The sequence below is a fragment of the Microchirus variegatus genome (assembly GCF_963457635.1).
Source record: "Microchirus variegatus genome assembly, chromosome: 14".
NCBI lineage: Eukaryota > Metazoa > Chordata > Actinopteri > Pleuronectiformes > Soleidae > Microchirus > Microchirus variegatus.
The window spans coordinates 27,220,185-27,247,297 of record NC_139815.1 but is presented as its reverse complement, the minus strand read 5'-3'; the positions used below and the strand labels follow the sequence as shown (position 1 = coordinate 27,247,297).

Genomic DNA, 27,113 nt, shown 5'->3' with positions numbered 1-27,113 from the left:
CCAGAGGGTTGCGGGGTGTGCTGTGCCTATCTCAGCTGACATAGGGCGATAGGCGGGGTACGCCCTGGACAGTTCACCAGTCCATCACAGGGCCACATAGAGACAAACAACCATTCACTCTCACTCTCACACCTACGGTCAATTTAGAGTGACCAATTCACCTAATCCCCATATCGCATGTTTTTGGACTGTGGGAGGAAACCGGAGAACCCTGAGGAAACCCACACACCCAGGGGGAGAACATGCAAACTCCTTGCAGAAAGGCCCTTGTTCCGAAGTTGTTCCAAAATGGGGCTCGAACCCAGGAACCAGGGTCTTCTTGCTGCAAGAGTGCTAACCACTACACCAACCGTGGGCCCTTAACTGAATCGTTTTTTGTTATTTTCTGTAATGTTTTTAAAATTTTAGGATGGACGCCCATGCTTGGAGGACGCCCAAATTGTAGTACTTTTAGGGGTTGGACAATTGTATTAGCTAATAACTAATATTAGGATCAGATTCTATTGATCCCAGGAGGATAATACATTCTCACCCTCCCACAATCATTCATAAAAATGTTTTTTTGTGTGTCAGAATTATCTGTATCAACACAACTCAGAGCCTCACCAGAACCTCGACTACACTACTTCTCTTTTTCTGGATTATTGGCAGAAAATGTTCACATATCTTCTATTTCCTTTTTGTCATTAGGAGACTGTAAGTTTGGAGAGTGTGGACATTGACGATACTCTGCAGCTCCACCTGAACATCACCGACCTTAGCAGCCGCGACCACATCCTGGAGTTCACCCCGGCCTTGTCCGCCCTCAGCGACCACGTGCGCTACAGCATCGACTACGGAAACGAGGACGGCTTCTTCAAGATCAACCAGAGAGAGGGCGTCAGCTACCTGCATCTGAGCAAGAAGAAGTCCCTCCCTGCAGGGGCGTACTCCCTTCAGATCAGCAGTATGCCCCTCTACAGGAAGAAGGATCTGGCTGAGCTGGAGGACCAACACGATAAAGACTACCTCACAGGACAGCTGGGGGAAATACTGAAGATGAGGGTGCAGATCATCCTCCACTAACCGTCACGAGACTGAGACAGGCAGGCGTTGCCAGCGGCTGCTAATCCAGTGTCAGGCTCACACTCCCCAAACACAGCGGCCAAACATCTCTGACTCTGGATCAGTGGTTTCGAGGCAACTTCTACTGCGCCAATAAGAAGAAGAAGAAGGGCTCGCCACCAAAGAGACAAGAAAGGGGGTTGGGGTGGGGGAGGGACTGCGTCGTTAGATTTACCAAAGATGATTCTACATATCATACATACACTATCTGCCAGCTGAATGAAGTGGTTCAGTCAAATGAAGAACGTCTTACCCTGACACACATCAGCTATGTGTTAAGAAAAGAAAAGAAAAAGCACTATTGAGAGGGTGAATGGTCTTTAATGGTTGGGTTTACTGTTCTTTGATGATATGTGGAATCAGGTGCCATTTGAAGGGCGTGTGGACTGGAGAAAGCTTTCAAGGCTAGAGTTTTATTTTAGAATCAGCTTAGGTGGATGAAAGGTCCTGATTAGGGCTGGGTATTGATTAAACATTTTGATATTGATATCTGGACTTTGATAGCAATTTTAGGAAATCCATTTTAACAACAAAAATGACACATGACAGTAAAAGTCTTCAATCTTAGTCGACATGGTCAGTCGTCTTCTTGCAGTTGAACACGGAGCAACGTTCTGCTCTCATATTTATTCTGTGCACTATCATTCATTTCATCGCGTCACTTTAGATCTTCTCGACTTACCTTCAGTTGTTAAACACCAGCCTCTCACCTCACAATACAGACCTGTTAAGCTCCGCCTTCATCTACTCCTTTGAGAAATGAGCTCTGTAATCACATAATACATTATGGTCATTTCTTTAGATTTAACTAGCAAATGTCTTCTTACAGATTATGGTAAAAAAGGTTTTACTTTTAGCTAGCCCCAAAAGTCTTTTTTACAGATTACGGTGAAATTGTTTAGTTTTAGCTAGCCCAAAATTCTTCAGGTTAAGCTAGCCCCAAAAGTTTTTTATTTTTTTTTATTTTACAAAGTTTGGTAAAAATTGTTTAGTTTTAGCGAGCTACAAAAGTCTTCTTACAGATTATGTTTAGATTTAGCTAGCTCCAAGTGGGGACCGTACCTATGTTCCCCTGGTCCTATGTTCCCCGCTTTGTATGTGACCGGGGAACATAGGACCCTTTCTCTAACCCTAATCCTAACCCTACCCTTTTTCAAAAAAAGGGTCCTATGTGCCCCTGTCACATACAAAGTGGACCTTTTTTGGGAAAAAAGGGGAACATAGGACCCGGGGAACATAGGTACGACCCCCTCCAAGTGTCTTCTTACAGATTATGGTGAAATTGTTTAGTTGTAGCTAGCACCAAATCTTGTCTTTTTACAGATAATGATAAATTTATACAGATTTCGCCAGCTCCGAAATAATTTTTACAGATTACGGTCAGATTCTTTAGTTTTAGCTAGCCCCAAACACCTTCTTGCAGTAAAACGTGGAGAAACTTTTTGCTTTCATATTTATTTTTTGCACTTTAGATAATGTCAACATCACCATTATTCATCAAACACAGCACAGACACACTTGAGCTTCATCTTGACCAAACAGCATGTGCTTCTTGCCTCATCGAATCTGGTGATATTAACTATTACATTTTTCAACACTCACAACCACAAAAGTATTGTCGTTCGACACCCAGCTCCAAGTTCGGTCGTTACCACAAAAGTATTGTCGGTCGATACCCAGCCCTTATCCCAATAGTCTGAAACAAATTCATTTCCTGCCCTCAGGTAAATGACTGAACCAACCTGGACGCCAGCACATTTCTCCTTGTAGTTTTTTTAATGGCGAGAAGATATAAACGATGGATGTTGAGGCGAGGAAAGGAACCCACTGTGGACTATTGAGATGTAGCCATGTCTGAGCTTGAATGAATGACTCCTACTGCATATTTAAACTATGCTTTTCCATCTTTCCTACTGACTAGAATAATTCATATTTACTGGTGCTAGCAACACAAACACATAGACTTCTGAATGCACTGTACTACTATACAAAACTCAGTAGTCGTCAAGATACAATCCCATCGGCCATTCTGAAGATTTCATGTCTTTGCAGCCGTAACAGCTCTAGCTTCATAGCCTGTCTGCTCTCCTCTATACTACATGTAAATTGTGTTTATACTGTAATAATCAATGCCACTTTTAATCTATGAAGCATTTGTAAACTAGAGGAAGCCCCTGGAAATAGAGGGGTTTGTAATGGTGCTTATAATGACCAACTACTTCCTTTGTAAACTGTGTATACATACACGCACACACACACACACCTGCACCCACACACACACACATACACACACACATTGATGATGCCAAACCTGGGCCTTCATGATTATGCACTGAGGTCTTCATGGCCACACATTCTCTCACACGTCAAAATCAGTGCTGCATTGTCACGGACCAGCCTGACACCAGTCTGTGTTCTCTGTTCACATCAGTGAGGGTTTAGCTGTAAATTCACAATAAAAACATATTTTTTGGTGTACATGTATTTACTGCAGTGCTTTCATCTTTACACACACACACACACACACACACACTTCCAAGCCAGGCTTAAAAAAGATGTGCAAAATGACCTCCATGTTTCAGTTTGTGTGACTTGTGTTTGGTACAATCCTTGTCCTGCACTGCCCCCTTGTGGACATCTTAAACAAACAAAAAAAGGAATTCTACCATTTTGTCAAGATCATGAAACACCATAACTACTGATAATATTTTTTTCTTTGTGATTTTCATTATTTAACAGTTTTAAGCAATTTCAGGTACTTTTTTTTTATATATATATAAATTACATTTCTTCTCTGATAAACATACAGAGCAGGTTGAGCTCTGTAATTTGTACTCTTAACAATGATGAAAAAGCCCTGAATAAGTTGAACATCTTCAGGTGTAAATTGTAGAAAATGTCCACAACGCTGACTCAGTATTCTCAACAAATAATAAAGACCTACTAGAATAATGCAACAAAACACTTCTCTAAATCAATATATTTAACAGGGTTCAAACATGTGTGAAACACTCCCAGCCTTTGTTTTTAGTCATCATATTACTACGCAATATTTCACATTCGAAATGATGCAACTTCTTTGTTAAATGTGTGGGATTAATGCTGTTATAAGAAAACAGCAACAAGACTTAACAAAATAATAAGAAATAAACTTTATTAACAAATTAATTCATATATTTTCAACGTATACATTTGCAGTAACTTCAAAGCTCTCAGTTGCGTCCAGTCGACCCGAAGCCTCCGGCACCACGTTCCGTCTCATCTAGAGTCTGAAACGCAAACAATAACAAATCATTTAAAAATAACTTCATCAAATATTCAGGGCAAAAAAAGCTTCTTTTTTTTTTTAAAGTTTCTCACCTCAAGTTCCTCTAGATCTGGGTAACAGATCTTCTCACAAACAAGCTGAGCAACACGATCGCCCTTTTTCACTGAGGGACAAAGAGGAGAAGGACATGAAACGACAATTGTGACATCCTTAAAAGACCTAGATTATCAAAATGTGATTTATTATCGTCACTAGATTTTAAATGCAACAATTCAATGTGAAGTCAAAGATCATTTTCATTCTGAACTCTGACTTTTCGGTTTTTCTAACAAACATGTTGAGCAGATTTGGTTGGTTACACGTCACAGACTCCACCTTTAGCTCCACCCACGACCGTTATGGATGGATGGATATTTAACTTATATTATCACAGCTCACCTTCAAATGTCTCTTTGCCAAAGTTGAAGAGCACAACTCCCACATTGCCTCGATAGTCTTCGTCCACCACTCCAGCTGAGAAGAGCAAACACACACACGTTTAAAAGAACAGGCTTAAAAATGGCCGACACTGTGAGGGTTCAAATTTAACACAAGAGTCTCGTCATCATCATCATCATCATCATCTCGAGTGCGTAAAAACTCACCACCGACATCGATGAAGTGCTTGGCTGCCAGTCCAGATCTCGGTGCTGTGAAGACGTAAACGGACACATTTATGGTCCATTTGTACAGAAACAGAAAAACTCTGTACAACATCTGTATCCTTCAATAAGCATCACAACTGAAAATATGCATCGTCTTATGAGCCCTTTAAAACACTTTCTACATCTCTGACCTAAAATGCAACTCAACAGTAAGACACACACAATAATGACCTACCTGTGACATATGCAAATAGCGTACAGGATTGTAATGGTGATAGATTCTTTTAGATGTTTATGTATAACTTTAACTAACCCAACCACAGCTCAAATGTTATCAGAAATGTGGTTTCTTCCTCATTAGGACCAGACTCTGGTGTCTTAGTGTTGCTGACAGAGGTAAAGAGTGAACAGTGTGTAAAAGAAGCAAGAAAAGCTGCAGAATGACTCACCCACTCTCCCGTAGTAACCGTGTGGAACAGCAATCTGAATGTCAGTCTTCACAATGGCTTTATCCATAGACTCGATGGTGTAATCGTAGGCACTGTGTGAATAAAGGCACAGGAATACAGTTCACATGGGTGATCTAATATGCAAATATAGAAACATGTTAATGTTCCATGTGATCACATTCATAACAAAGAAATCTATGCATGTTGTTCATATACAGTTACCTGTACAGGTCGTATCCTGCAGCTTTACTCGAGCCTCTGGTTGGTGCAGTCGCATCTTGAGAGAGTTTAGCAAACTTGAGGACGGTTCTCTCATCTGAGGTCTTTGTCTCCGTCCTCGCCTTCTTAGATGGAGACACTGCAGATGCGCTTATACCTTCAAGAACAGGCATGTTGACAGTCAGTTAACAACCGATAATGCACAATAATAAACTAACTGTAAGGAATAAAACAAACTAACGACGGGTGCAGACTAGTCCTACAATAGTGATAATCACGCGGGTTATGAACCAGTGATTTGGCGCCTTTCAATAAGACTTTCCTGTTGTTGCGCCCATTTATCTACGTCATCTTAAAGGCACAGACTTTTTCAAATGCGCTGCAGAAAAGTCACCAAACGCGTTTGCACAAAAACATACAACCGGATATTTGTAATGCATCGGTGTAAAAACATGTTCAGATGCAATAAAATGTGTCCCGTAACTCCATCATCGCAGATCAGTATGTAAGTATGTACTTCCGGCTCTCGTTTACACCAAACCCCCATCTGTTAAAACAGATTTTAGACATTTCCTTGCTCAATGTTGGAGTTAAACATATATATTTTTGTTTGAATGTTGTGTATTTTGAACTGATCTAAAGTTCGGCATTGTTCTGGGATAAGCTGTGACAGATGTTCTGACAGTTTAACACACACTTAGCGCGAGACGAACTGATGTAAATAACTGTCCTCTTAAATAGAGACTCATGTCACAAACGTGTAAAGCTTTATATATATATCCTCCACCAGATGATCTGTTATATCGAAGTATAGTAACAGATAAATTGAGCTTCTCTTTATTATAGAATTACACAAGAAAATAGCATCGACAGTGATCTCACTGGGAAGACACACAACAAGATGCTAGGCTTAAAAAAGAAGCTAACGTCAACTCGCTCTTGATATATCGTTCGCGGCGTCTACATATTAAATACTTATTCTTTTTAAAGCTTGCCTTTGTTTAAACAGAGCGTCTGAGTGTGAACTTCTCTTCCTAAAAACACACAGAACTGCGGAAGATACCGGAGACTTAGCAGCGTCCTTAGCATAACTGTTTGTCAAGACGCAACAAAACACACGTGACGCACGTAAACACGGCCCCTTCAACGTACGTACGTACGTACGTCGACGCCGCCGCCATATTGGTCCGGTCAAAACAGAATCACATAGACGTAAACGAGGCACGTTTTTTCCCCTTTAAAAAGCGCGATAACGTTTTTATTCTTCCATATTTTTCAACGCCTCATTGCTACATTTATATAAACTACGTACGTCGACGCCGCCGCCATATTGGTCCGGTCAAAACAGAATCACATAGACGTAAACGAGGCACGTTTTTTCCCGTTTAAAAAGCGCGATAACGTTTTTATTCTTCCATATTTTTCAACGCCTCATTGCTACATTTATATAAACTGCGTGGAGTAAATCCACGTTCTGATCATTGAGTCCATACAGTAAGTTTCTGCACTCTGGCTTTGCCTGGACCAACATGGCGACGACACTGTGCCTGAAACCACGTGACTCCCCTTCATATCAGCTGATGTGTGTTGCAGTGTTTTGTTTCCCTGAACTGACCTTTGAAAATTAAGACTCTACATAAAAATAAAATGAGTTCTGAGATTGAGTGGACATTTATACACACGTGTGTGTGTGTGTGTGTGTGTGTGTGTGTGTGTGTGTGTGTGTGTATATATACAATAATTATACACATGTCCAAAACAATAATATACGTAATGATGTGATAAGAGGAAGACAAAGGTGCAGGACGTGTTTAACAGATAAGATTTCCTCTTGTAGATAAGATTTCCTGTTACAGCAAAGTTATATAAGTTATTACACATTTACTCATTAAAACCTGATTTCAAATATTTTAAAAAGACAAACTGGAATTATACATAAGAGTCATATCTCAGTTGCAGCAGAAAACCAATGAGAAAACCCTGTACACAAGTACTGTAAAAGAGTTTTGTGTAGGCTAAGACTTGTTTGCTGCCCCCTGTTGGCAATTGGCATTGCCACGCTCACATTCATGTCACCAATAACTCCATATGCTTTTTTTAAAAATAAATCCTTTAGAAAAATTAGATAAATACATTTGCTCCCATTTATTTTTCAGTTTTTCACTTATTTTTTCAATTTTTTAAGAAAACGTAAAATAACACAGCAACAACCAAAAGGATCCATCTGACACTGAACTGGATTCTGAAAAAGCCACAAACAGCAGATTTTGTTTTCATTTTATTCATTCTTTATTTTATACAATCACAATCTAAATAGAAATACAGAGAAAAGGCTAAAATATATAGAAGAATCTGCATGTGAGATAAAAACAAAACAAACTGTGAAATTTAAAACCTTATATCGTGTGGTGAAAAAAGCTAAACATCTCCATAGTAGCAGTGTATTTTACAATTTTCAAACATATGAATTAAAACATTTCTTAATCCTGATTTCTTAAAGTTTAGCTCAAAAATATCCATGAATTCAGACGACGACTATATACATGTATTTTACAGTCAGGCAACATGTTCCCTGTAGGTGGAACCATGTTCTTCTGCTTTTTGATCCAAGGACTGACCCTGACACACACACACACACACACACACACACACACACACACACACACCTCAAACTTTACCTCTGCACTGAAACTCACATTTTGTAGTTGAGTTGTTTGGGTTTTAACTAGTTTAACTCGTTCTACACATTGACTATAGTTTATTTGCAGCTTATCTTCCCATTATCCCTGATGAAGTAGCTCAAAATAAGACTTGAGCTGCGAGTGGAGAGTTCATGTTGATTACATCCTTGTACGCCAGCTGAACTGTTTTTTTTTTTTATCCTCTATTTTCCCACTCCTGTCTCATGCACTTATGTGTTATGGCGCTTTTCCATTATAGTTCTCGCACCACTCCACTCTGATTGTTTGTGTATCAGGCCGTGACGTCGTTTTATACGCTACACAAACTAGTGACGGTCAAAGCAGTTGTTTTCGGTGTAACTGAATCATTAGAATCAGCTCATTAAAAAGATGATTTTAGTACTTCCTGCATGAGCGGAGCACAGACTCCATCTGACACAGTCACTGAACTGAAATATGACCGAACAGGTCGTGATTCGGCTCACGATCGCCGGCCTTAGGGCAGTGATGTCGCTAAATACACCAGACTCCTCTGTTAAATATTGAGATTTGACACAATTCCTTTGCTAAATGTCACAGATTACTGCATGTTTTCAGGTTTGTAAAGTCTTTTTAACTGATCTTCAGTTAGGCATTGACCAATCAGGTCGCTTGGAACCTCGTTAGAGCAGGTACCTAAACAAGCACCAGGTACCAGGTGCTTTCACTAATGGAAAAGCAGGAAAAAACCAAGTTGAGTCGAGTTGTGCTAGAACTGTATCATGGAAAAGCTTCATGAGTCAGTAAAACAGAAGATTATTATACTCTCATGCTTGAATGACAACAGGAACATGAAGGCCTTCATCAGGAGTTCACTAAAATGCTGGACTTATTGTTATTCTTTGCTTTTGTGGTTCAACCCTGTAGCTTCTGCACAGGACTTTGCTATGAAGCCTCTGTGAGGCGCTCAGGAGTAGAAAGTCAACACACTCTTGTGGTTTCCTCTGATGAGCAGCGTTGGGGGAAGGTCTTTTGTGAGAACGTCCAGCCAGGCCATGTACAGGTAGTCGGACACAGATTCCTTGCGAGCAATGGGCATACTCCTGGAAGAGGTCACAGAAGACACAGATACACAACGTTAGACACTTGTATTTACATTTAAAGGACTCATATTATACCCTATTTCTACAAGTTAACCTAGTTCCCTGGTGTCCTAATGAACATGTCTGTGACATACTTTGGTCAAAATACCTTAAGGATGAAGCACCATATCAGTTCAATCACTCTGACAAAACAGTCCTGTTCAGAACACTCTGTTTTGAGTGTCTGTCTCTTTAAATATGCAAATGAGACACAGGAAACTATGTCAGCGTCACTGAGGCTCCAGCAGCTAACAGCAGTTAGCATTTGGAAAAGCCATCATTTGCAGACTCTAGCCATCTTATATATACACGTAAATCCTCTGAGGCTGGAAGTTTGTGTAGAACTCTGTGCTGCACTGTGCAGACAAGAATAGAACACTTCACAGATTTCCGCTCTTCAGGATACTATTGTCCTCGTCTGCACTCTCATGTTTTTTAGGGACAAAGCAGAGCTCTGTGAGACAACAATTCCAGGAATGTGTCATTGTGACGAAACAATGAGTGCAGAAGTCAACATTGTGTGTTTTATCTCCTGTATTTAGACTGAGGAGGACCACAAAAACATGAGTGAGTCATGTTTTTCATGTCTACTCATAAGGCCTCCAGAGTCCCAAATATAAGTATTACAATGACTAAAACGTTGCTTTTGTCCCATTTAAAGGTCAATGTGACAGTGGCTGATACTCACACAACGATGACGTTAGCTTCTTTGGAGTGCTCCTGCAGCACCTCGTTCAGTCGCACCTGCAGGTGAGTCTGTGAAACAGCAAGAGATCAGTAACTTTCAAGCGTTGTATGGAGTCGTAGTCGCGTAGTCTGTTGCTTTTACCTTCTCCTCAAAGCTGTTCAGCTCCTCGTCGGTGATTTTCCACGGCTGCTGTCGCTGAGCGGCTTCGACCTGAGCGCCGCGCACACGGAACGGCTCGATCATGTCCTCTAACCGCTTCAGACTGGAGGAGAGAACACGGTGGGTTAGGGTTTAGAAAACATGATCATGTTTGTTTTTAACGATATTGCTGCTGTGGTAAAGGGTGATAAAGTTTTTACTGTGACTGTTGCACCATCTGCTCGGCTGTCAGTGTTATACTCTCACCTGTCAGTGTTTATACCCTCATCTGTCAGTGTTTATACCCTCATCTGTCAGTGTTATACTCTCATCTGTCAGTGTTATACTCTCACCTGTCAGTGCGCGGTTTGACGTGGATGTCGTCAATAACGATGATGTCGGTGCACTTAATTCTGAATTTCTTCAACAAAGAGTTCATCCTGCGAGACAGATCGTCACACACTGATTAACGCTCGGCAAAAAGCCCAATAACATCTTAATGTTGAATGATTGTTGCACACTCACTCTTGTCTGTCCAGCTCACTGCGGTCAGGTTGTCCTGCGATGAAGATCCTTAGTTTACTGTCTTTCCACTTCTTTCTGGTGGTGAGGATGTAAGGAAGCAGCAGAGTCAGACCTGAGAGAGAGAGAGAGAGAGAGAGAGAGAGAGAGAGAGAGAGGCTTTATTGTTAATAAAGCACATTTATATTATACATTCTGTGAGTCACGATGGAGACATTAAAAGCAACATAAAGTGTTTGTGCAGTAAAGGTGTACTGAGATGTGCTTATGTATACATTTACATAAAAATAACATTAACAGTATGCAAAATTGCCTCATTAATACCAAACAATGATGAGTCATATGGGATCACATACAGTATGTAATCATATCGACCACAATGGTGTTCTCTGTACCTCTGATACTTTTCTTTACTTATTAATCCACATAAATAAAAATTAAATCTCCACATAATAAATAAAAACAATGATATTTAAAACATAAACGACCATAAAACCCATTTATTTAAAGTAAAATAAAGGTTGAAAGTGGTCACGTATGTATCAGGAGTAACTGTGTAGTTACAGATTAGTATATTGCTTTATTTTCCGTCCATAAAACGATCGTTGTTTCCCAAACTTCTAAATCTGTGGTTCTCAAACTTTTTTAATACAAAGTACAGTCAGCTACGCACTTTTTACAGGAGGCAGATTTAATCCCAATCAGATCATTTGCGCTCTCATCATCCTCTTCCTCACACACACTTCACACACTGGTATAGTGACATTAGATCAACATGGAGCGAGAGATTATAGATTATTATCATTTTATAAGTTATTTGTTTCATATTCCCTGGTAAATACAGTAGAACAGTGTTTCTGAGAGGAAGCTGGCGTACCACTGGTGATACACACACCACAGTTTGAGAACCACAAAAAATATTCATTTTAAATTATTTCTGTGTGTGTGTCTGTGTGTGTTTCTAAGAAACCATAAAATATTACATTATAAGAAGCTCAAATATCCAGATTCTTTAAAAAAAACACACTTAAACTGAGGAATCCAGTCAGCTTTTACTGTTACAGTCGACAGGCAGCGTTGCCAAGGGTAACCGACACCTACCTCCATCGTCAAAGAGCCACCACACATCAATGGTGCCTTTAGGCTGCTTCTTCTTGAAGTGAGCACTGGCCTCTATCAGCTTCTCATTTATCTTGGCGATCTGTGGAGGTGGAGGACCACACACTGACACTGAGGAGGGAGAACAGAGAGACTGTATGAAATGAAATGAAATGAAGCCGGACTCTAGAGTGGAAATGTGTTTTATGTTTTATGGACAAATCACACAGAGTTAACTCTGATGGGAAACGAGTGCAAAATACAACATTAAACGCTCGCTCTGCGTCAGCGGGAAAACGCCATCGCTCAACTTTAATGTTCCAGTGAGCAGATGCAGATTGTTTACTAATGACCACTGACCACGCTGCCAAGATTCAGCTCAGTGTGTGTGTGTGTGATGCACAGACAGAGACGGATCACGTTGGCTGCAAAGCTCCCTCTGCTGTCTGGGTTAAAGAGTTTCTCTTAAGTTACGCTCTTTAAAAATGGAATGAAGGGGAGTGTGTTATTAGATCACAGCCTCAGATCACTTTAGTGAGAGCTTTTCATTCAGTTTGATCCCAGAGTGAATGAGGAGAAGTTCACAGAAGGAAGAAAAAGTTAGTCATTGGTCTCATTCGTTAAATGGCTGTTATATTTTTATATGACTCTGTAAAAATGTGAAGGAGGAGACTTGGTCTCCCCCCCCCCCCCCCCCCCAAGTGTTTTTAAGGCCAAGTCAAGGCCGGACCGAGCCTTTACGAGGCCCCTGAGCTGAATTAGATTTTCGGGGGCCAGACACCACCTTGAAGTAACTTAACTATTATAGATACATAGTAACAGTATAAACTGTATTCATTATACTTCTGTTATTTACACCACACCTGTGTCAGTGTCACTGAATTTATTTGCAAGTTTGCACTAAATGAGCAAATCTTCAACTCCAAAATAAAAACAAATAACACAATATTTATTTAATGTTTAAAATGTTTGATTTTTTCATCATAAAAACTCCCTCGTGAGGCCTCCTCAACCTCCAACAATATTTGTTATAATAGTAATAATAGTAATACGATAGTTATCCGTGTTATTATTTGTTTAATTTGAGATTTTTGTCTCTGTTTTTGACGTTACTAGATTTATTTTTGCTTCACCTAACACCTACACATCAATACACATTAAAACACGCACTTTTACTTTGTGAGATCTCGAATATTAAAAAATGCGACAAAAATGATGGAATATTGTGTTATAATTTTATAGCTAAAATATAATTCTCTGCCTGAGAATGAGCTCTGTGTATGTGACATGCAACATGATGTCACTGATCATGTAATATCCTGAAATAGTGTGACAGAAAACTTTGCAAAAAAAACAAGTTTTAGTTTGACCAAGTGGGTCAAATCTGAGGATGCACTGTCAGATAAACCCAAAGGTATGTTTGTATGAGTGTATAATCGCTTTAAATTAAAAGGTCTGTGGTTTTGTCGCCTTACATAAAGTCTTTTATGTGTACTTTAGGCAAAGTCACGCTTTATGGAGGCCGTCACCTTCAGCGTCACGTTTCTGCAGCAGCTGAAACAGACCGAACGTTTATTTGGAGCTTTGAGACGTGAAGACACCGTAGTTTAAAAAGGAGTAATGAGCTGCAGTCTCACTGTTAAATGTCACCTATTCTCACACCGGGTCTTTAAATACTTCCTCGACTGTCGTGGTGAAATGACGATGCAGACACTTTACCTCTGGTGGTGAGCACTTGCTGAGACGATTTCCTGGACTTCTTGAACAGTCCTTTTGCTTTCCCTCCATTCGGCATCATGTCGCTCTCCACCGCCTCCTGCTCCCTCGCTGCCTTTAGCATCTCCTCTGAAAGACAGAACAATCATTTCATCGTTAGCGTGCAGGAAAAAAATTAAAAGCATTTGAAAATGAATGAGACGTAGACAGAGGCACGGCCGTAAAGTTGTCATGTGTCAACAGCTTAACCTTCATGAGGACTTTTAATCTGCAGGTTTATCAGTGGCCTTTTATTACAGGTAGTTATGAAGGATAGAATAACATGATTTTACACAGCACACAGTGACACGGTGCTGTTTCACAATGACTCGTGTTGTTCCTTTTGGTTGTTTATAGTCTGTTGTAAATGGTATTTCTATTTTTCTTCTGCTGTGTCACATTGAAACTGGGGGTCGTCGTTCTGCACCTTCATGTCAAAGTCTGTAAGACGTCAGTGTAGAGGAAGTGATGAAGAATATCACCATGGACGATTCAGGACGATTCTAACTGAACTTTACGCAACTGGTGTTTGTCTTCTGTCTCTACCTCAACTTCCTCTTTTCCTTTTCTGTTCCCCCAATTTGTCCTTTCACTTCTACCTACTTTGATTTGTTTCAACATTTACAGAAGTTAATGCAAATGTGTCATCAAAGACCTCTTTGATCAATAATTACATAACAATCGCATCAATGGCCTCAGATCACCATGACTCTCATGTGGAGGATAAAGCAGTATAACATGGATGATGCTGGTGATTAAGAACTCTGATGGAGCTCATTAGTTCACTAAATAATTAATCGGTAAAGGTAAAGAATTGACATCACTGTGTGTCCTTCCTTTGTCTAACATATGCTTGAAGAGTAGAGACATCGTTTTTGTTCCTGTGGATTAAATCACACACACTGACCTTCAGCTTCGATGATGTGCGACATATCAAGTCCGTGCTTCATCCTCAGTAACGCCGTCCCGTACTCAAAGTCGAACGCATCGCTGTCAAGAAGAAAGAAAGACGTCAGCTCATGACATCTATCTTTAACTAACAGGCGTGACATTACATTGAATGTGTGTTTGCCTGTGACTTACTGCAGTATGCCCACATAAGTCTGCACCGACTCTGCACCTGCCGTCCTCCAGTTTCTCTTAAAGCCCATCATTAAAATGTTGGGCCTCATGCGGCCGAGACCTGAAGCCTGCAAGAGGAAAACACCAGACTCTAAAAGCCTAATCAGGACGAGCTGTTAACTGAAGCAACACAGACACCATGGTGTAAAACCTACTGTTGTTAAGAACCAGAAATAGAGAGTCGTAGAAGAGAGAGAGAGCTGTAGAAACACTTTTACTGTCAGGAGTTACGAGCAGATCACTCAGCACGACTCATTTTGTCTGCAGAGGCTCCTCCAATGCAGTGTTAATCAATTATAGCTCTTAATCTGCCATCCTGTTTGAAGTAAGAAGTCCTGACTATGAACCCGGGTCTTATCTCCAGAGTGTGATAGAGCCAGAGCCATAACACTGTTTTTTTTCCTGCTCCTCATTAACTCTCTCCTCTAATGTCCCGACCACATCCTTATGACAGGTTCAGGTCCGTGTCGAAACGGCAATAGATAGAAGAAACGGGTCAATAAAACCTGTTACCACGTTAAAAAAGCTCCCGACGGTTACACATTAATCACAGTTATGTTTCTGGGTTAGTTGGTTTGTTTGTTTGGTTCCTTTTCATGGTTTCATGATCACACTGACCTGCAGAAGACTTTCAGTTCCTTCCCTGAACTCATCACAGGCCACAGCCGAGTAAAATGCCTTTCGTTTACTCTTCCTGAGCCACAGCTGGTTCTTCTCCATGCTGGAGTTCATGTCTTGGAGAATCTCTGATCTTTGACCCTGTGGAGACAGAAACACACCTTTGATACAACTTTTTATTTAATTATAAGGTTAAAGCACCTCATCGTAGCACATCTGTAACACCATAGGCAGCATAATCTTCTTAAAGTTCTGTATGTTCTTCTTAAAGTTCTGTATGTTTTTCTTAAAGTTCTGTATGTTTTTCTTAAACTCCTTTATATTACTGTTAACGTCCTTTATATTCTTCTTAAAGTCCAATATGTTCTTCTTAAAAGTTCTGTTCGTCTTAAAGTCCTTTATATTCTTGTTAAGGTTCTGTATGTAATTAACGTTCTATAATTCTGTTATGTTCCTAAGAAGCTATCTCTGACATAAGTTCCAGGGGCAAATTTACATTTCCAAAGTCAAAGAATCACTTGTGCGGCCGTTATCACCATGACCTTTACCTTTGCAAGGTCAACAGCTCTGTATGTCCTTCAACAGGCACAGACTCTGTGACCTTCAACTCCTTCTTATGCTCTATAACCTTCTCCTAAAATCAGTGTCTGTACAAATGTTCCCATCTCTGTATCTAATATAGGTTATTTGACCAGAGTAAAATAAAATCGATGTTTTCATATATACTGAATAAACTTTCAGTTTGTACTTTCCCATATTTGAACGTATTCTTAGGTCCATTTGCCAAACAACCTTCAGATTGTGACACAGATCCTTCGTTATTATATCACCTGCTCAGTTGTCACCGAGTGACTTTGTAACATAAAAGATCAAAATGTCCGCTATCAATCAGATACTTTTACATCGTCTTTTAGTATTTGTGTTAGTAGTTAGTCCTGCGGGGACAACAAGTGAAGCATCGCTATGCTCCTCTGTGCTCCGATAACATCTTTAATTTATCGTTAAATACTTCTTCAAACACAGAGTTTAGAACATCTCTGCATCGTTGGCTGACATTTTACCGGAAACAGTCTCGTCTGATTTATTGAAAAGCAGGAAGTCTCTGTGCACTTAATCCATAATCCAGACACTTGACATTTCCCTCCGTCCAGCTTGACATTTGCTTGATTATTGGCCGTGTCGGCACATTTCAAAGTCGCTTACTGTTACAAATGTTTAATTGAATAGGAGGTTGATAATTAAACATAGATTAGGTGAAAGAAAAGATGTTTGTTTGTTTGTTTTTTTCATTGGTAAATGATGAGATGTTCCTCACCACATAGACTTCACAGGAGAGACAGAGACCATAGTCCTTAGAGAGGGAGTGAGCCAGGTCCAGAAGAGCTGGTCTGGTCTTTGGTGAACCCATCATCGCTAAGATCTGAGGCCTGAGAAAGAGAAAAGAACAGTTTTCCTCTTTAAATATTTTTAGTTTTAGTTTTTTAGTTTATAGTTTTATTCTTAGAATTCTGAATTGCTGGTTAGAATTCACTGGTTCTTTTTTTTTCCTTACCTGAAATTCTTGACATGGTCCTCGACACCAGACAGAGACAGAGCGTTGTTGATCGCACTCACAAACGTCACAGCCTGTTTGGACGAACCCCAGTTCACATCTGGAGGAGGAGGAGGAGAAAATGAAAGTTGTAAGATTGTCGTGGTCGATTGTTCCTTCAAAGAAACGCGAACACATGAACTCCAGTCCTCACCCGGCTTCTTGACCGTGACATAAATGTAGAGGAGGATTTCGATGCCGTACGTGAGCAGAGCAGCCCACCAGTTGATGACAAACATGACGACGCAGCAGAGCACAGCACCAACCAGTGACAGCCACATGTTGTAGAATCTATATGCAGGTCTCCAACCTGGGAAACAACAGATTATCTCTTAGAACACAGAGCATTCAGGCTGCTTTTTCCATTAATATGTAAAAACATATACATAGAGAGTGTCTTATATCCTTTTTTTCAGCAAGTGGAAGAGAGTAAGGGAAACTGCAGTAAACAGTCATGTTTTCAGGCCTGATTTAAATGCACAGACAGTCAATGAGCAGACCTCAGGTATTTAGGAGGTTTGTTCCACAGGTGAGGAGCAGAATGACTGAACACTTCAGGGAAACACACAGTAAACCTGTCCCTGATGATCTTAGAGCTCTGGATGCTTCAAAGGGAACTAATAAGTCTAGGATGTATTTTAGTCCAGGACCATTCAAGACCAGTTGCAGCTGCTTAGGTTAATAATATAACATTAACCCTAAAGGTTCATAAGTAAGTGCAGATCGCAGGAGAAGTGACAGGAAAGTCAATATCTAATGCAGCTCACTTTGTCTGAGGTAGTGTCTTAAATCAGGTCCTGATTGACATATGGGCTTGTTTTAATATATTTCGAGCATAATTCCTGAGAAGAAACAAGCACAATTAGCTCAGGTCGCCTGACTGAAGCTTTTCCATTTCATCAGCGGTTGTTTGGAGAAACACTGACCTGGAGACTTGGCCCAGGACGCGTGGAAGCAGGAGAAGTTGATGAGTGCGTAAGAAGCCAGGAAGAAGTTTGAAATGATGGGAGCGATGGCGTTGAGATCACCTGTGAAGACACAGAACAACAGGGAAAAAAGCATCAGTCAAAGTGAAAGTTACCTTTGATTGTTTTACAGTTCGTTGACTGGTTAAATTAAAGCTGAGAAATAATCGTATTAAGTGTGAGATGAGACCGTCTGCTTGGTCATGACAGACAGTTGAACTGACCGATGAGAATGAAGGCCACGGAGATGATGAATGTGAGGACGTAGCCGCGGATCGGCTCGTCGTTCCTGCCGTGTCCTTTAGCAAAGAAGTGCAGAATCTTGTAGATGTTGTCTTTACACAGAGCCTGTGGAGAGACGGACGTTAGTGTCTAGGGTGTGACAGTAGTGCAGTGGTAGAGGTTGTGGGTTTAGGAACCATGATACTGAACTCTTGACGGCTGTGTGAATGCGTATTAAAGATGGAGTGATAGAAATAGCACTGTATGAAAGTAAAACTATAGTGTAAAGCAACTTTAAAAAAAAAGAGCACTACGGAAATACAGACCTTTTACCATCTGTTTTTCTGGTTTAGCTAGCAGCTACTTGTTAGCATGTGGAGGGCGATTCAGAGTCTCCCTACAATCCATGAAATTCAGATTCATTTTTTAAATTAGAGGAAAAAATTAGTTTCCTTGTTAGTCCAGCAAATACACCGGAATTGATTTTGCCATGTTTTGTCACAGTTATCTTCTGTGTACAGGCTTCTTCTATTACTTGTTTCAAACTGGTTTCAAACTTGGAGGCAGAGGAATTGTAGCACATGCTAATGGTACGAAAGCTTCCTCTGGAGGTAGAGAGTAAATGATCTTATTGGGAATAAACCTGCCTCCTATGAAAAGTCCATAGCTGACTTTGCTCGGCCTACACCACTGTATTTTAATGTTGGCACTAGTGGTGTTAGCCCAATGTTTTCTCAGGTGGTACTTGATATAAAAAGTTTGAGAACCACTGCTCTTGGGTGTATTGTTTGGTCTACCATCTCACACATTAAAACATTCTAGGATATGAAAACTTTGCAGAGAATAACATAATTTACACATTAAAAGCAGGATCTTCTCTTCTCTTCTGGGAAGATCTCTACAGTCTCTAATGGGGAGGGAGTTCCAGAAGGAGTTTCCTTAAAAGTTGAAAGAATGATGAGCGACTGACCTGGAAGACTTTGGGAGCACTGACGAGGGAAGCCAGAGCTGAAGACAGAGTAGCTGAGAATGTTCCAGCGATGATGAGCGGACCAAACCCAGACACCATGGTCATCACCTGTACAGAGTGTGAGGAGAGTGTTAAACTAACCAAACCTGTTCTCTAGCGTAGATTGAAGTTTATAAAAGGGCCAATGGCTACATTTGAGGGCAGTAGATATGTCAGGTTTAGTTACACTTGTGCAAATGTGTTGTGTACCTGGAAGTTGTTCATCGAGCCAAACTTGCATTTTTCCTCTGCACAGGAAGAGAAATCCCAGCCGAGCTCACAGGCAACTGCTGCCGAGCCGTTACACACCGTGCCGGGAAAAATGAGGTCCGTAGAGTTTCCTGTGGCATCACGGACAACAGTGGCAGCTAAAAGAAAGAAAACGGACAGAAAAGAAGAAACGCATTAAAAGAGCTTGTTTGTTATTAGAAACCAAACAACTGTAAGATGAATAGAGGAGTTGAACATCATGGATGATTGTACTTACAGACACACAGGGCGATACCCAAGTAGGTGATAGCAGTGATCAAGATGGCTAGCAAGGTACCTTTAGGGATAGCTTTTTGGGGATTCTGTAAATGTATGGACAACACTGTTAAGAGAATTCAGGGCAGAGAATATATTAAATTGCAGTAAAAAAAAACGTACCCGCAAGTCTCCAGAGATGTTAGCTCCAGCCAGGATTCCCGTTGCCGCAGGGAAAAAGATGGAAAACACAGAGAAAAACGACTCCCCTTCACGGAAGGCCGGCGTAAAATTTTCTAAGAATATTTTTGCTGCGAGAGAAGGATGAGAAATGAGAGGAAATACGTTGAATGGTGCTCTATGTAAGAGCTGAATGTTCACATTTTTTTGAAAGTTAAAGTACCAGTGTGGAGGATTTAGTGACATCTAGGGGTGAAGTTGCATATTGCAATGAAAGTAACTTTACTTTAATACATTTTTTAGCACTCGCTCCATAGACTGTACATAAAAAGGGACATAGCCTTCAGGTTTTAAAAGTGAAGTCCAGGACGTGGGATGGAAGTAGCAGTCAGCCACTAGGGGGCGACTCCACTGAGTGCAAAAAGAACTCCAATTGAATGGAATGAACTCATAACTGATGAGTTAGTCGCCTGAATCGGTCGTTCAATAAAATATGACGTCATATTTCTAACTTATGTTCCCATTAAGCAGCAAATAGACAATCAATCATGAATCTCAAGGCTCAGATTTAAGACTGTGACCACTTTTTATGTACAGTTATGACTCACTCCATGGCAATGAAAACCCAGCAGTTCTTAAAGTGATCATAAAATAATAAAAACATTGTATTGGATTTCTGCTAACTGTTAATTATAGATGCCTCCTCTAAATCAAAACACTAGACTTTCAAACGTTTTGGATGAAAAGCATCTTACAGTTATAGTTGAAGAATCCCTTGGATTTCTTGTCAGTGGTTGCAGGGATGAAAGTTCCCACAAACACGTTCACGATGGCGACCAACAGAATAACCAGCAGAACGAGCTGAGCCTGTGTCAGCAAAAAAATGACGGTTACGCGTTTTCCCTCGAATGATTTGGCTAAAATATCTCAAATGTTGTTGTTTGACAGTGTTTTATATGTTTAAATACCACATGACAGTGACACCGTCAAAATATTAATTACAATTCTCTAACACAAGGATGGGAACCAAAATTGTGTCTATTCATATTCAAAATATGCAAATGTCTTATGTATTATGTAAAACGTTTTATGTTAAACTGGAAAAACAACAACACATAAACTGATTAATTGAGAATTGTGGACAGTTATTGTAGTAATCACTAAGCTGCAGTTGAAGTACACACTACTTTTTTTTACATAAAAACAGAAAAATGATGTTCCAGCCTTTGCAGTTTAACAATTGAGCTGTTTTGAATTACACTGAATTGTTCAGGCCTAATTTTGGCAGCAATAACGGCGCTCGTCTCTGACCTTGGCCTCCCATTCCATTCCTGCGACTGATATGCCCAACAGCAGCACCACCGTGATGCAGCCCACGATTCGGATGTCGTTTATTTCATCCACCATGATGGCGTTGTTGTCCTGAGTGTGACAGGAGGCAGATAGAGGAGGTGAGGCATGAAATAAAAAACACATCTCTACAGTTTTCCATCTTCAGTCACACAATCACTGTAACGTCCTCTCACCTTGAGCAAATCGACCACAGTCTCAGCGAAACCCACCACGTACATGGCTACAGCCACGGCGTTGGCAAAGGCGAAAATGAGGCCAATGGATCCACCGAACTCTGGTCCTAAACTGCGAGATATCAAGTAGTAAGCTCCCCCTGAAATGACACAATGAAGCACACACACACACACACACACAAAGTTGTGGATGATTAATCACTGCACTGCTAATTTATTCATTTAATGTCTGGACAAGTTAGTAGGCTGTAAAATAGGAAGATAGGCTTTTCAAGAGGTGACATTCAGGCCCAGTTTTGAGTTTTGTTTCTGTCTGTGTATTTATATCTTTGTGAGATCCAAAAAAAGAAGTAAACAGCTATCTCTACACAACTTTAAAGGGCTTTTCAGGGTTAAGACCTGGTTTTAGGGTTAGGATTATCACACTTTTCCATTATACAGTTTTACCTTGGCTCTATGACTCTACTCAGACTGGGTTAGGATTAGGATTAGGATTAGGATTAGGGGTAAGGGTAAGGGTTAGAGCCAGTTCTAGCTTGGCTCTATGACTCTTCTCATGTTGGCACCAGTCACATCGTTGTCCATGACGTCATAGAACCTCCTCAACATGGGCGGGGTTTCGCCATAAGACGGCTGCCGTGAAAACTGCTGTGACGTGATTTTTTATACGCGACTCAAACAAACACACAAACTAGTGACGGGCAAAGCAGCTGTTTTGGGTGTAACTGAATCATTAGAATCAGTTCATTTAAAGATTTGTTCACCGACTCGTTCAGTACTTCCTGCACTCTATCTGACACAGTCACTGAACTGAAATGTTCCTTGCTAAATGTTGGGGATTACTGCACGTTTTCAGGATTTTTAAGTCTTTTGAACTGATTCATGTGTCGGACATCGCACTCATGGCATGGTATCACACTCATGACTTTTCCAGTGACGACACTCTCTGACCAATCAATGACTGGCAGTCTGTTGACGTCACATTCTAGTATCGACCCAGCTTGCTTGGAAACTCGTCAGAGCAAAAAAGTACCAGGAACTATCACTAATGGAAAAGCCAAATAGTCAAGCTGGGTATAGTTCTCAAACTTTATAATGGAAAAGTGCCAGTAGGGTTAGGGTTAGGCATTAGTTGTGATGGGTAAATATTGGGTAAGGGGCTTGGGAATGCATTATGTCAATGATGTGTCATCACTAAGATTTAAAAAACAAATGTGTGTGTGTGTGTGTGTGTGTGTGTGTAATCCCTGGCTATAAATACGTATAAATAACATTTTAACTGTCGTGACCCTGGTCTGTGAGATATGACTGAGGTGACTGTAAGAAAGGCTGCTATGACTTATTCTCCCACTCATGAAGTCATCTCATATTGTGTGTTGACAGGACACTGACTTACCTCCTCTGACCACACCGTTAGTGCAGATGGCCGACATAGAAAGACCGGTGATGACGGTGACCACGCAGCTCAGAGCAATGACCACGATGCCCAAACCTGACAATAACAACACATGTGACAGATGAAAATGATCGGTCTAAGCCGTTACGTTTAGGTGAGCGCAGATAAAAGGTTATGATGGTGAAATGAAAACCTCCTCCGCTCCACAGTCACCTTTAAACACACAGTGACAGTCATGGTCTCACAGGAGCTGGAGGCTATAAGTTAAGCCATCCTCTCTATACCTGCTCTGCCAAACTGCCCGTAGCTTTCTCTGCTTCTCAAAACCACTTAGTTACGAGCTCCTGAACAAAAGCTGCTCCCTAATCAATAGATTCTTGAACAACGAACACACTCGTGAAGCTCTTTGCACAGTTTCTCCTCTCTGTCTTTCTTTTATCTCTCACAGTAGAGCCCTAATGTTACGGAAGCTTGGGAAGACTAGTTAAGATGAATCTGTCCCGATTCAGTCGTCTCCTGCTAATAAGGGGAGGACGATATAAGATGCTTAATTGTTCCTCGTAATTTCAATTATTGGTACCAGCAAGAGGTCACAGACATGTAGGGTTTCCCCTCAGATATTACTCTGGTTCTACTGGGGTTGAGAATTTAGCCGAACCAACCCTGAGCTGTTTAAGAAGAAAAAATACAACAGAAATTCTATCTATAGCATGTGTTTGAGAATTATAATGTAAATTGTTTTCAGGATTTCACAGATTCAAATGCAAATTTCACAATAAACGGCTTTAAACATGATTATTTACAATATCATACCACTTTTTATTGGGAAGTAGGTTACGCCTATTATAGGAAACTACAGGAAAGTGATTTTGGATATTTATGCAGAATTGATATATGCAAATACTCAAAATAATGTACTGTATGACATAGAATATGTGAAGTTACAGGAACATATAGTACTTTTAAAGAAAACAAACTGCTTAATCACAGTAATATACTGCCTTACTGTGAAATAACTATACAAAGGTGTCAATTGACATTATTAAACTATAATATGGTGCTATATATGTAATGTGAAGGTACAGTATCTCGGACACAGTGATTTGCTGTGAAACTAATGTAACTCATGCTTTTACAGCGAATGTGCAGTCATTATTTTTACACTGGTATGTTCGTGTCCTTGACCTCACTCACCCCAACCTGCCTGACCGAAAACCCACGACAGACGGATGAACAACATGACACCCCAGATGTTCAACATGCATCTCACCTGTGGAAGAGAAGGAGCTTCATTTATTATCCTGTAGCGTTATAACACGGGGAATATACACAAGAATTAAGACGTTAAAGCAACATCACAAATTAGCCGTTCTGTTTGTGTATCTCAAACATTCCTGCCTATAATTCTGTGAATATACCCACAATTTATAAAAGTATATTTATTTATTTGTATTTATTCATAGCTTTAAAATGTCAAATTATTGCATATCGCCAACTATGTATTTTTTTATTTTATTTTGCACAATAAAGGACATTTATATGTATAGACATTTGCTTTGACAAGAATATGCAAAAATATAATGTTAATTTCACTGCAGAAGAGACTATATGAGGCACAGTGGTACAGTTTACTGTGGTCTACTGTAGTAGGGTATACTATGTTATACTGATACTGACACTTGTTTTCTACAGACACATTTTGCTCTAAAGTGTCTGTAGATTCAGGGACAGGTGGTTAAAGACACTCAAAAAGGTGTCACTTGCTTCCTTGCTTTTCATTTCCTCTTGTGTCTATGTTTATAACTGTGATGCATTGGCCTGTGGGGACAGTAAAGTGGAACGGTCGGGGTCATGTTGAGTCCAGACCACTTTTCACTGGTCACATAAAAAACTATTTAAAAAAAGCAGCATGGGTTGCCAGACCAGCAAAAAGAGTACGCATATGATGAATTTTATGATATTTAATTAGTGTTTTTAATGGAAACGACAGTTTTCTCCACTTTTTACTTCTTACTTGAGTGTAATTTCTGTCAAAAAAGGAGTTGATATGTATCTTTGTGCATTTTAGGTGGTTATACGGAAATCATGGCTCTTTTTTAGTGGATATACGCGTATACCTGCATATCCCATAGACCACACGCCATGTTGGATATAAAGTATCCAAAAAAAGTCCAATAAAGTAACTGCGCTGCTGTTATATTTTATATTGTGGATTAAAAAATGAGATGGGTCATCTTATAAAGAGCTCATCCTCTTGTTAAAAATGATGTTTACTGTCGTCTCAACTTCAATACTAAACTGAAACATCTAAGCACTGTTTTATGGTCATGCCCAAAGTGCAAATGATCAACCAGCAGCTCCTGAATGCAAATGTAAATGACTCCCAGAGGCAGATTCTTGTCTTGAAAGTCCCACTTGACCCCGCCGGGAGACACATACAGAGCCTGGTCTAGCCTGGTCGTAAAATATATGTAGAGTGACCCTGCTTCTATAACGCAGGAGGAGCCTGACATGACCCAGAATAACTCACCAGGACGCCCCTGATCCAGCCAAACTTTACCCCCCCTTGCATTTTTTCAGGGGCAGACTCCACATCATCAGAAGGTGTCCCATCGCTCCTGTCATCGTCCTCATCGTCGTCCCGCACTGTGTCCGGCACATCGATGGCTCCATTCTGTTGGGGTTATGTAGAAACATGTCAGTTTGACTTAATATCTTTAGATTTTGTTGTTGATGTGCATTTTAAATTTGTAAGAAGAAGTTTAAGCAAACTCCGAGATAAAGACTGATGTCCTGAATTTATATTTAGCTCTCGGTCTTCTGTCTGCTGTGTAAAGACACAGGAGGGAATTGAGACACAGGGAACTGTTGATTTGATTTTGGATGAAGACTAATGAAGAGACGATATGCTGCTGCGTGTCTGTCCTTGACAAGTCGAGAAGGAATCGAGAGAGAAAAAGATAAACTTCCCATTCGCTCTCTATGGAGGTGAAATAAAATAAAACTCTGCAAACATTTACGCCATCACGTCAGATTTAATAAAGCAGCTTGGATGCTTCTCATTTTTCCTTTACGGAAAGAAAACCAAACAAACTGTGACTTCAGAAAGTTATACGATATATCTGAGTCATTTCTTATGCCAGGGTAATAGATTAAATTAAATCAAATGTATAGCGTAGATTATTTGTTTCCTGTAAAGTTATTCTGCAAAATTAATGAGTCACAAAAGTGCACAAATCAATGATTATGACGGAACTTTCTTTAATGCAGACGGTTTTTTTTTTTTAAATCACTGCAGAATGTTAATAAAGTTCATCCTATAAAACCCAAATGACCTATAACCCCTTGTCTTTTGCAACACAAGGTAATATAACTCCAGCCTAATAAAAAAGACAGCACTAAAGACTCCCAAGAGTGTCAAGTTTGTTGACTGCTGATGAGTTCCAGAGAAAACTTTTCGGTGTCCTTCAAAGCAAAGGCACGATGACTGAACTGTGGACACAATTAAAGTTATGATGATGCTGGAATGATTTAACGACTGTTGTTGTTTGTATCTGTTCTTTCAGACCAACTATCATCAACTACCCTGTTTGGTTTCAACTTCCCCTCAGAGAAATGCACAAGCACTCACCCTCTGAAACACATCGTGGAGCTCCTGCAGCGACGGCCGAATAGCACGATGACCACTCATGCTGCCCGCATTGCGGTAGAAATCAATGTTGGGCACTCGGTCCAGAGTGTCGTGACCGAAGGCGCTGACCACCGAGGGCCGCACCGCACGGACAGCCACATCCTGGTAATGAGGAGGTCCATCCAGGGTGGTATCATAAGCGGGGTTAACATGCTCCCCCGTGTTAGACTTGAACCTCTCCATCGAGACACGAGCCAAGGGATTCTCAGATTCAAAGATTCAAGGATAAAACTGCAGTGAATGCATTAAATCTTCAGTGAGCCAACAGTGTCTTCAACGGGTCGTGGTTATCCTTCTTTATCGACCACTGAACTAGACTATAAGAATTTGACGTACAGAGATCTCTTCTCTTCTGAGAGTCCTGGTGAATAAACTCAGTTTGTCTTGGACGGCCTACCTTTATACCTTGCATCCCAGGGATCGTACACTGGCCGCTAACTATTGGCTAACTCTCAGGATCAACCCTCCGAAAAAAAACTGAGCGAGGGGTGTCAGATATGTCCTTGCTCCATCCTAGGGGACACAAAGGCATTGCTTAACGATTAACCAAGTCATAAACGCCAAACGGGAGATAAAGGCGCCCATTGCCTTAGTCGTGGAGAATTGATTACTAATATTATGACTGAAGTGCAGAGCAACAG

General features: G+C 40.5%; 3 protein-coding genes across 4 annotated transcripts in view; 1 reads left to right on the top strand and 2 right to left on the bottom strand.

The window, feature by feature from the left end:
• fbn1 (fibrillin 1) overlaps positions 1–3,543 on the top strand; it is a gene marked incomplete at its 5' end in the record, with an annotated part of 87,432 nt that extends 83,889 nt beyond the window's left edge. Inside the window, one exon of the mRNA XM_083901266.1 lies at positions 691–3,543. Coding sequence (XP_083757392.1) covers positions 691–1,065 — 375 coding nt within the window. The 3' untranslated portion in view covers positions 1,066–3,543. The remainder of the gene's footprint in view (positions 1–690) is intronic.
• A 698-nt stretch (positions 3,544–4,241) lies between these two features.
• Positions 4,242–6,819, bottom strand: dut (deoxyuridine triphosphatase; the record flags this gene model as incomplete). Of its 2 annotated transcripts, XM_083901198.1 has the most annotated exons (7): positions 4,242–4,373; positions 4,465–4,535; positions 4,811–4,885; positions 5,017–5,061; positions 5,466–5,557; positions 5,688–5,841; positions 6,680–6,819. In XM_083901198.1, 7 exons carry the CDS (start codon positions 6,771–6,773, stop codon positions 4,317–4,319), a joined length of 588 nt encoding a protein of 195 aa, XP_083757324.1. In that variant the 3' UTR covers positions 4,242–4,316. The 2 variants fall into 2 exon arrangements, with proteins under 2 accessions (XP_083757324.1, XP_083757325.1); XM_083901199.1 differs by lacking the exon at positions 6,680–6,819 and having other exon boundaries at positions 5,688–5,857.
• Positions 6,820–9,311: 2,492 nt separating this feature from the next.
• Positions 9,312–26,655, bottom strand: slc12a1 (solute carrier family 12 member 1; the record flags this gene model as incomplete). Its single annotated transcript, XM_083900476.1, has 26 exons — positions 9,312–9,447; positions 10,175–10,242; positions 10,316–10,436; positions 10,666–10,752; positions 10,838–10,949; positions 11,936–12,064; positions 13,652–13,777; positions 14,595–14,677; positions 14,771–14,877; positions 15,428–15,568; positions 16,743–16,854; positions 16,980–17,079; positions 17,173–17,328; positions 17,945–18,046; positions 18,208–18,331; positions 19,176–19,283; positions 19,425–19,582; positions 19,702–19,786; positions 19,863–19,990; positions 20,615–20,726; positions 21,171–21,281; positions 21,386–21,525; positions 22,782–22,877; positions 23,976–24,051; positions 25,312–25,455; positions 26,413–26,655. The coding sequence occupies 26 exons, from the start codon at positions 26,653–26,655 to the stop codon at positions 9,312–9,314; spliced, it is 3,105 nt and encodes a 1,034-aa protein (XP_083756602.1).
• Positions 26,656–27,113: the final 458 nt, after the last annotated feature.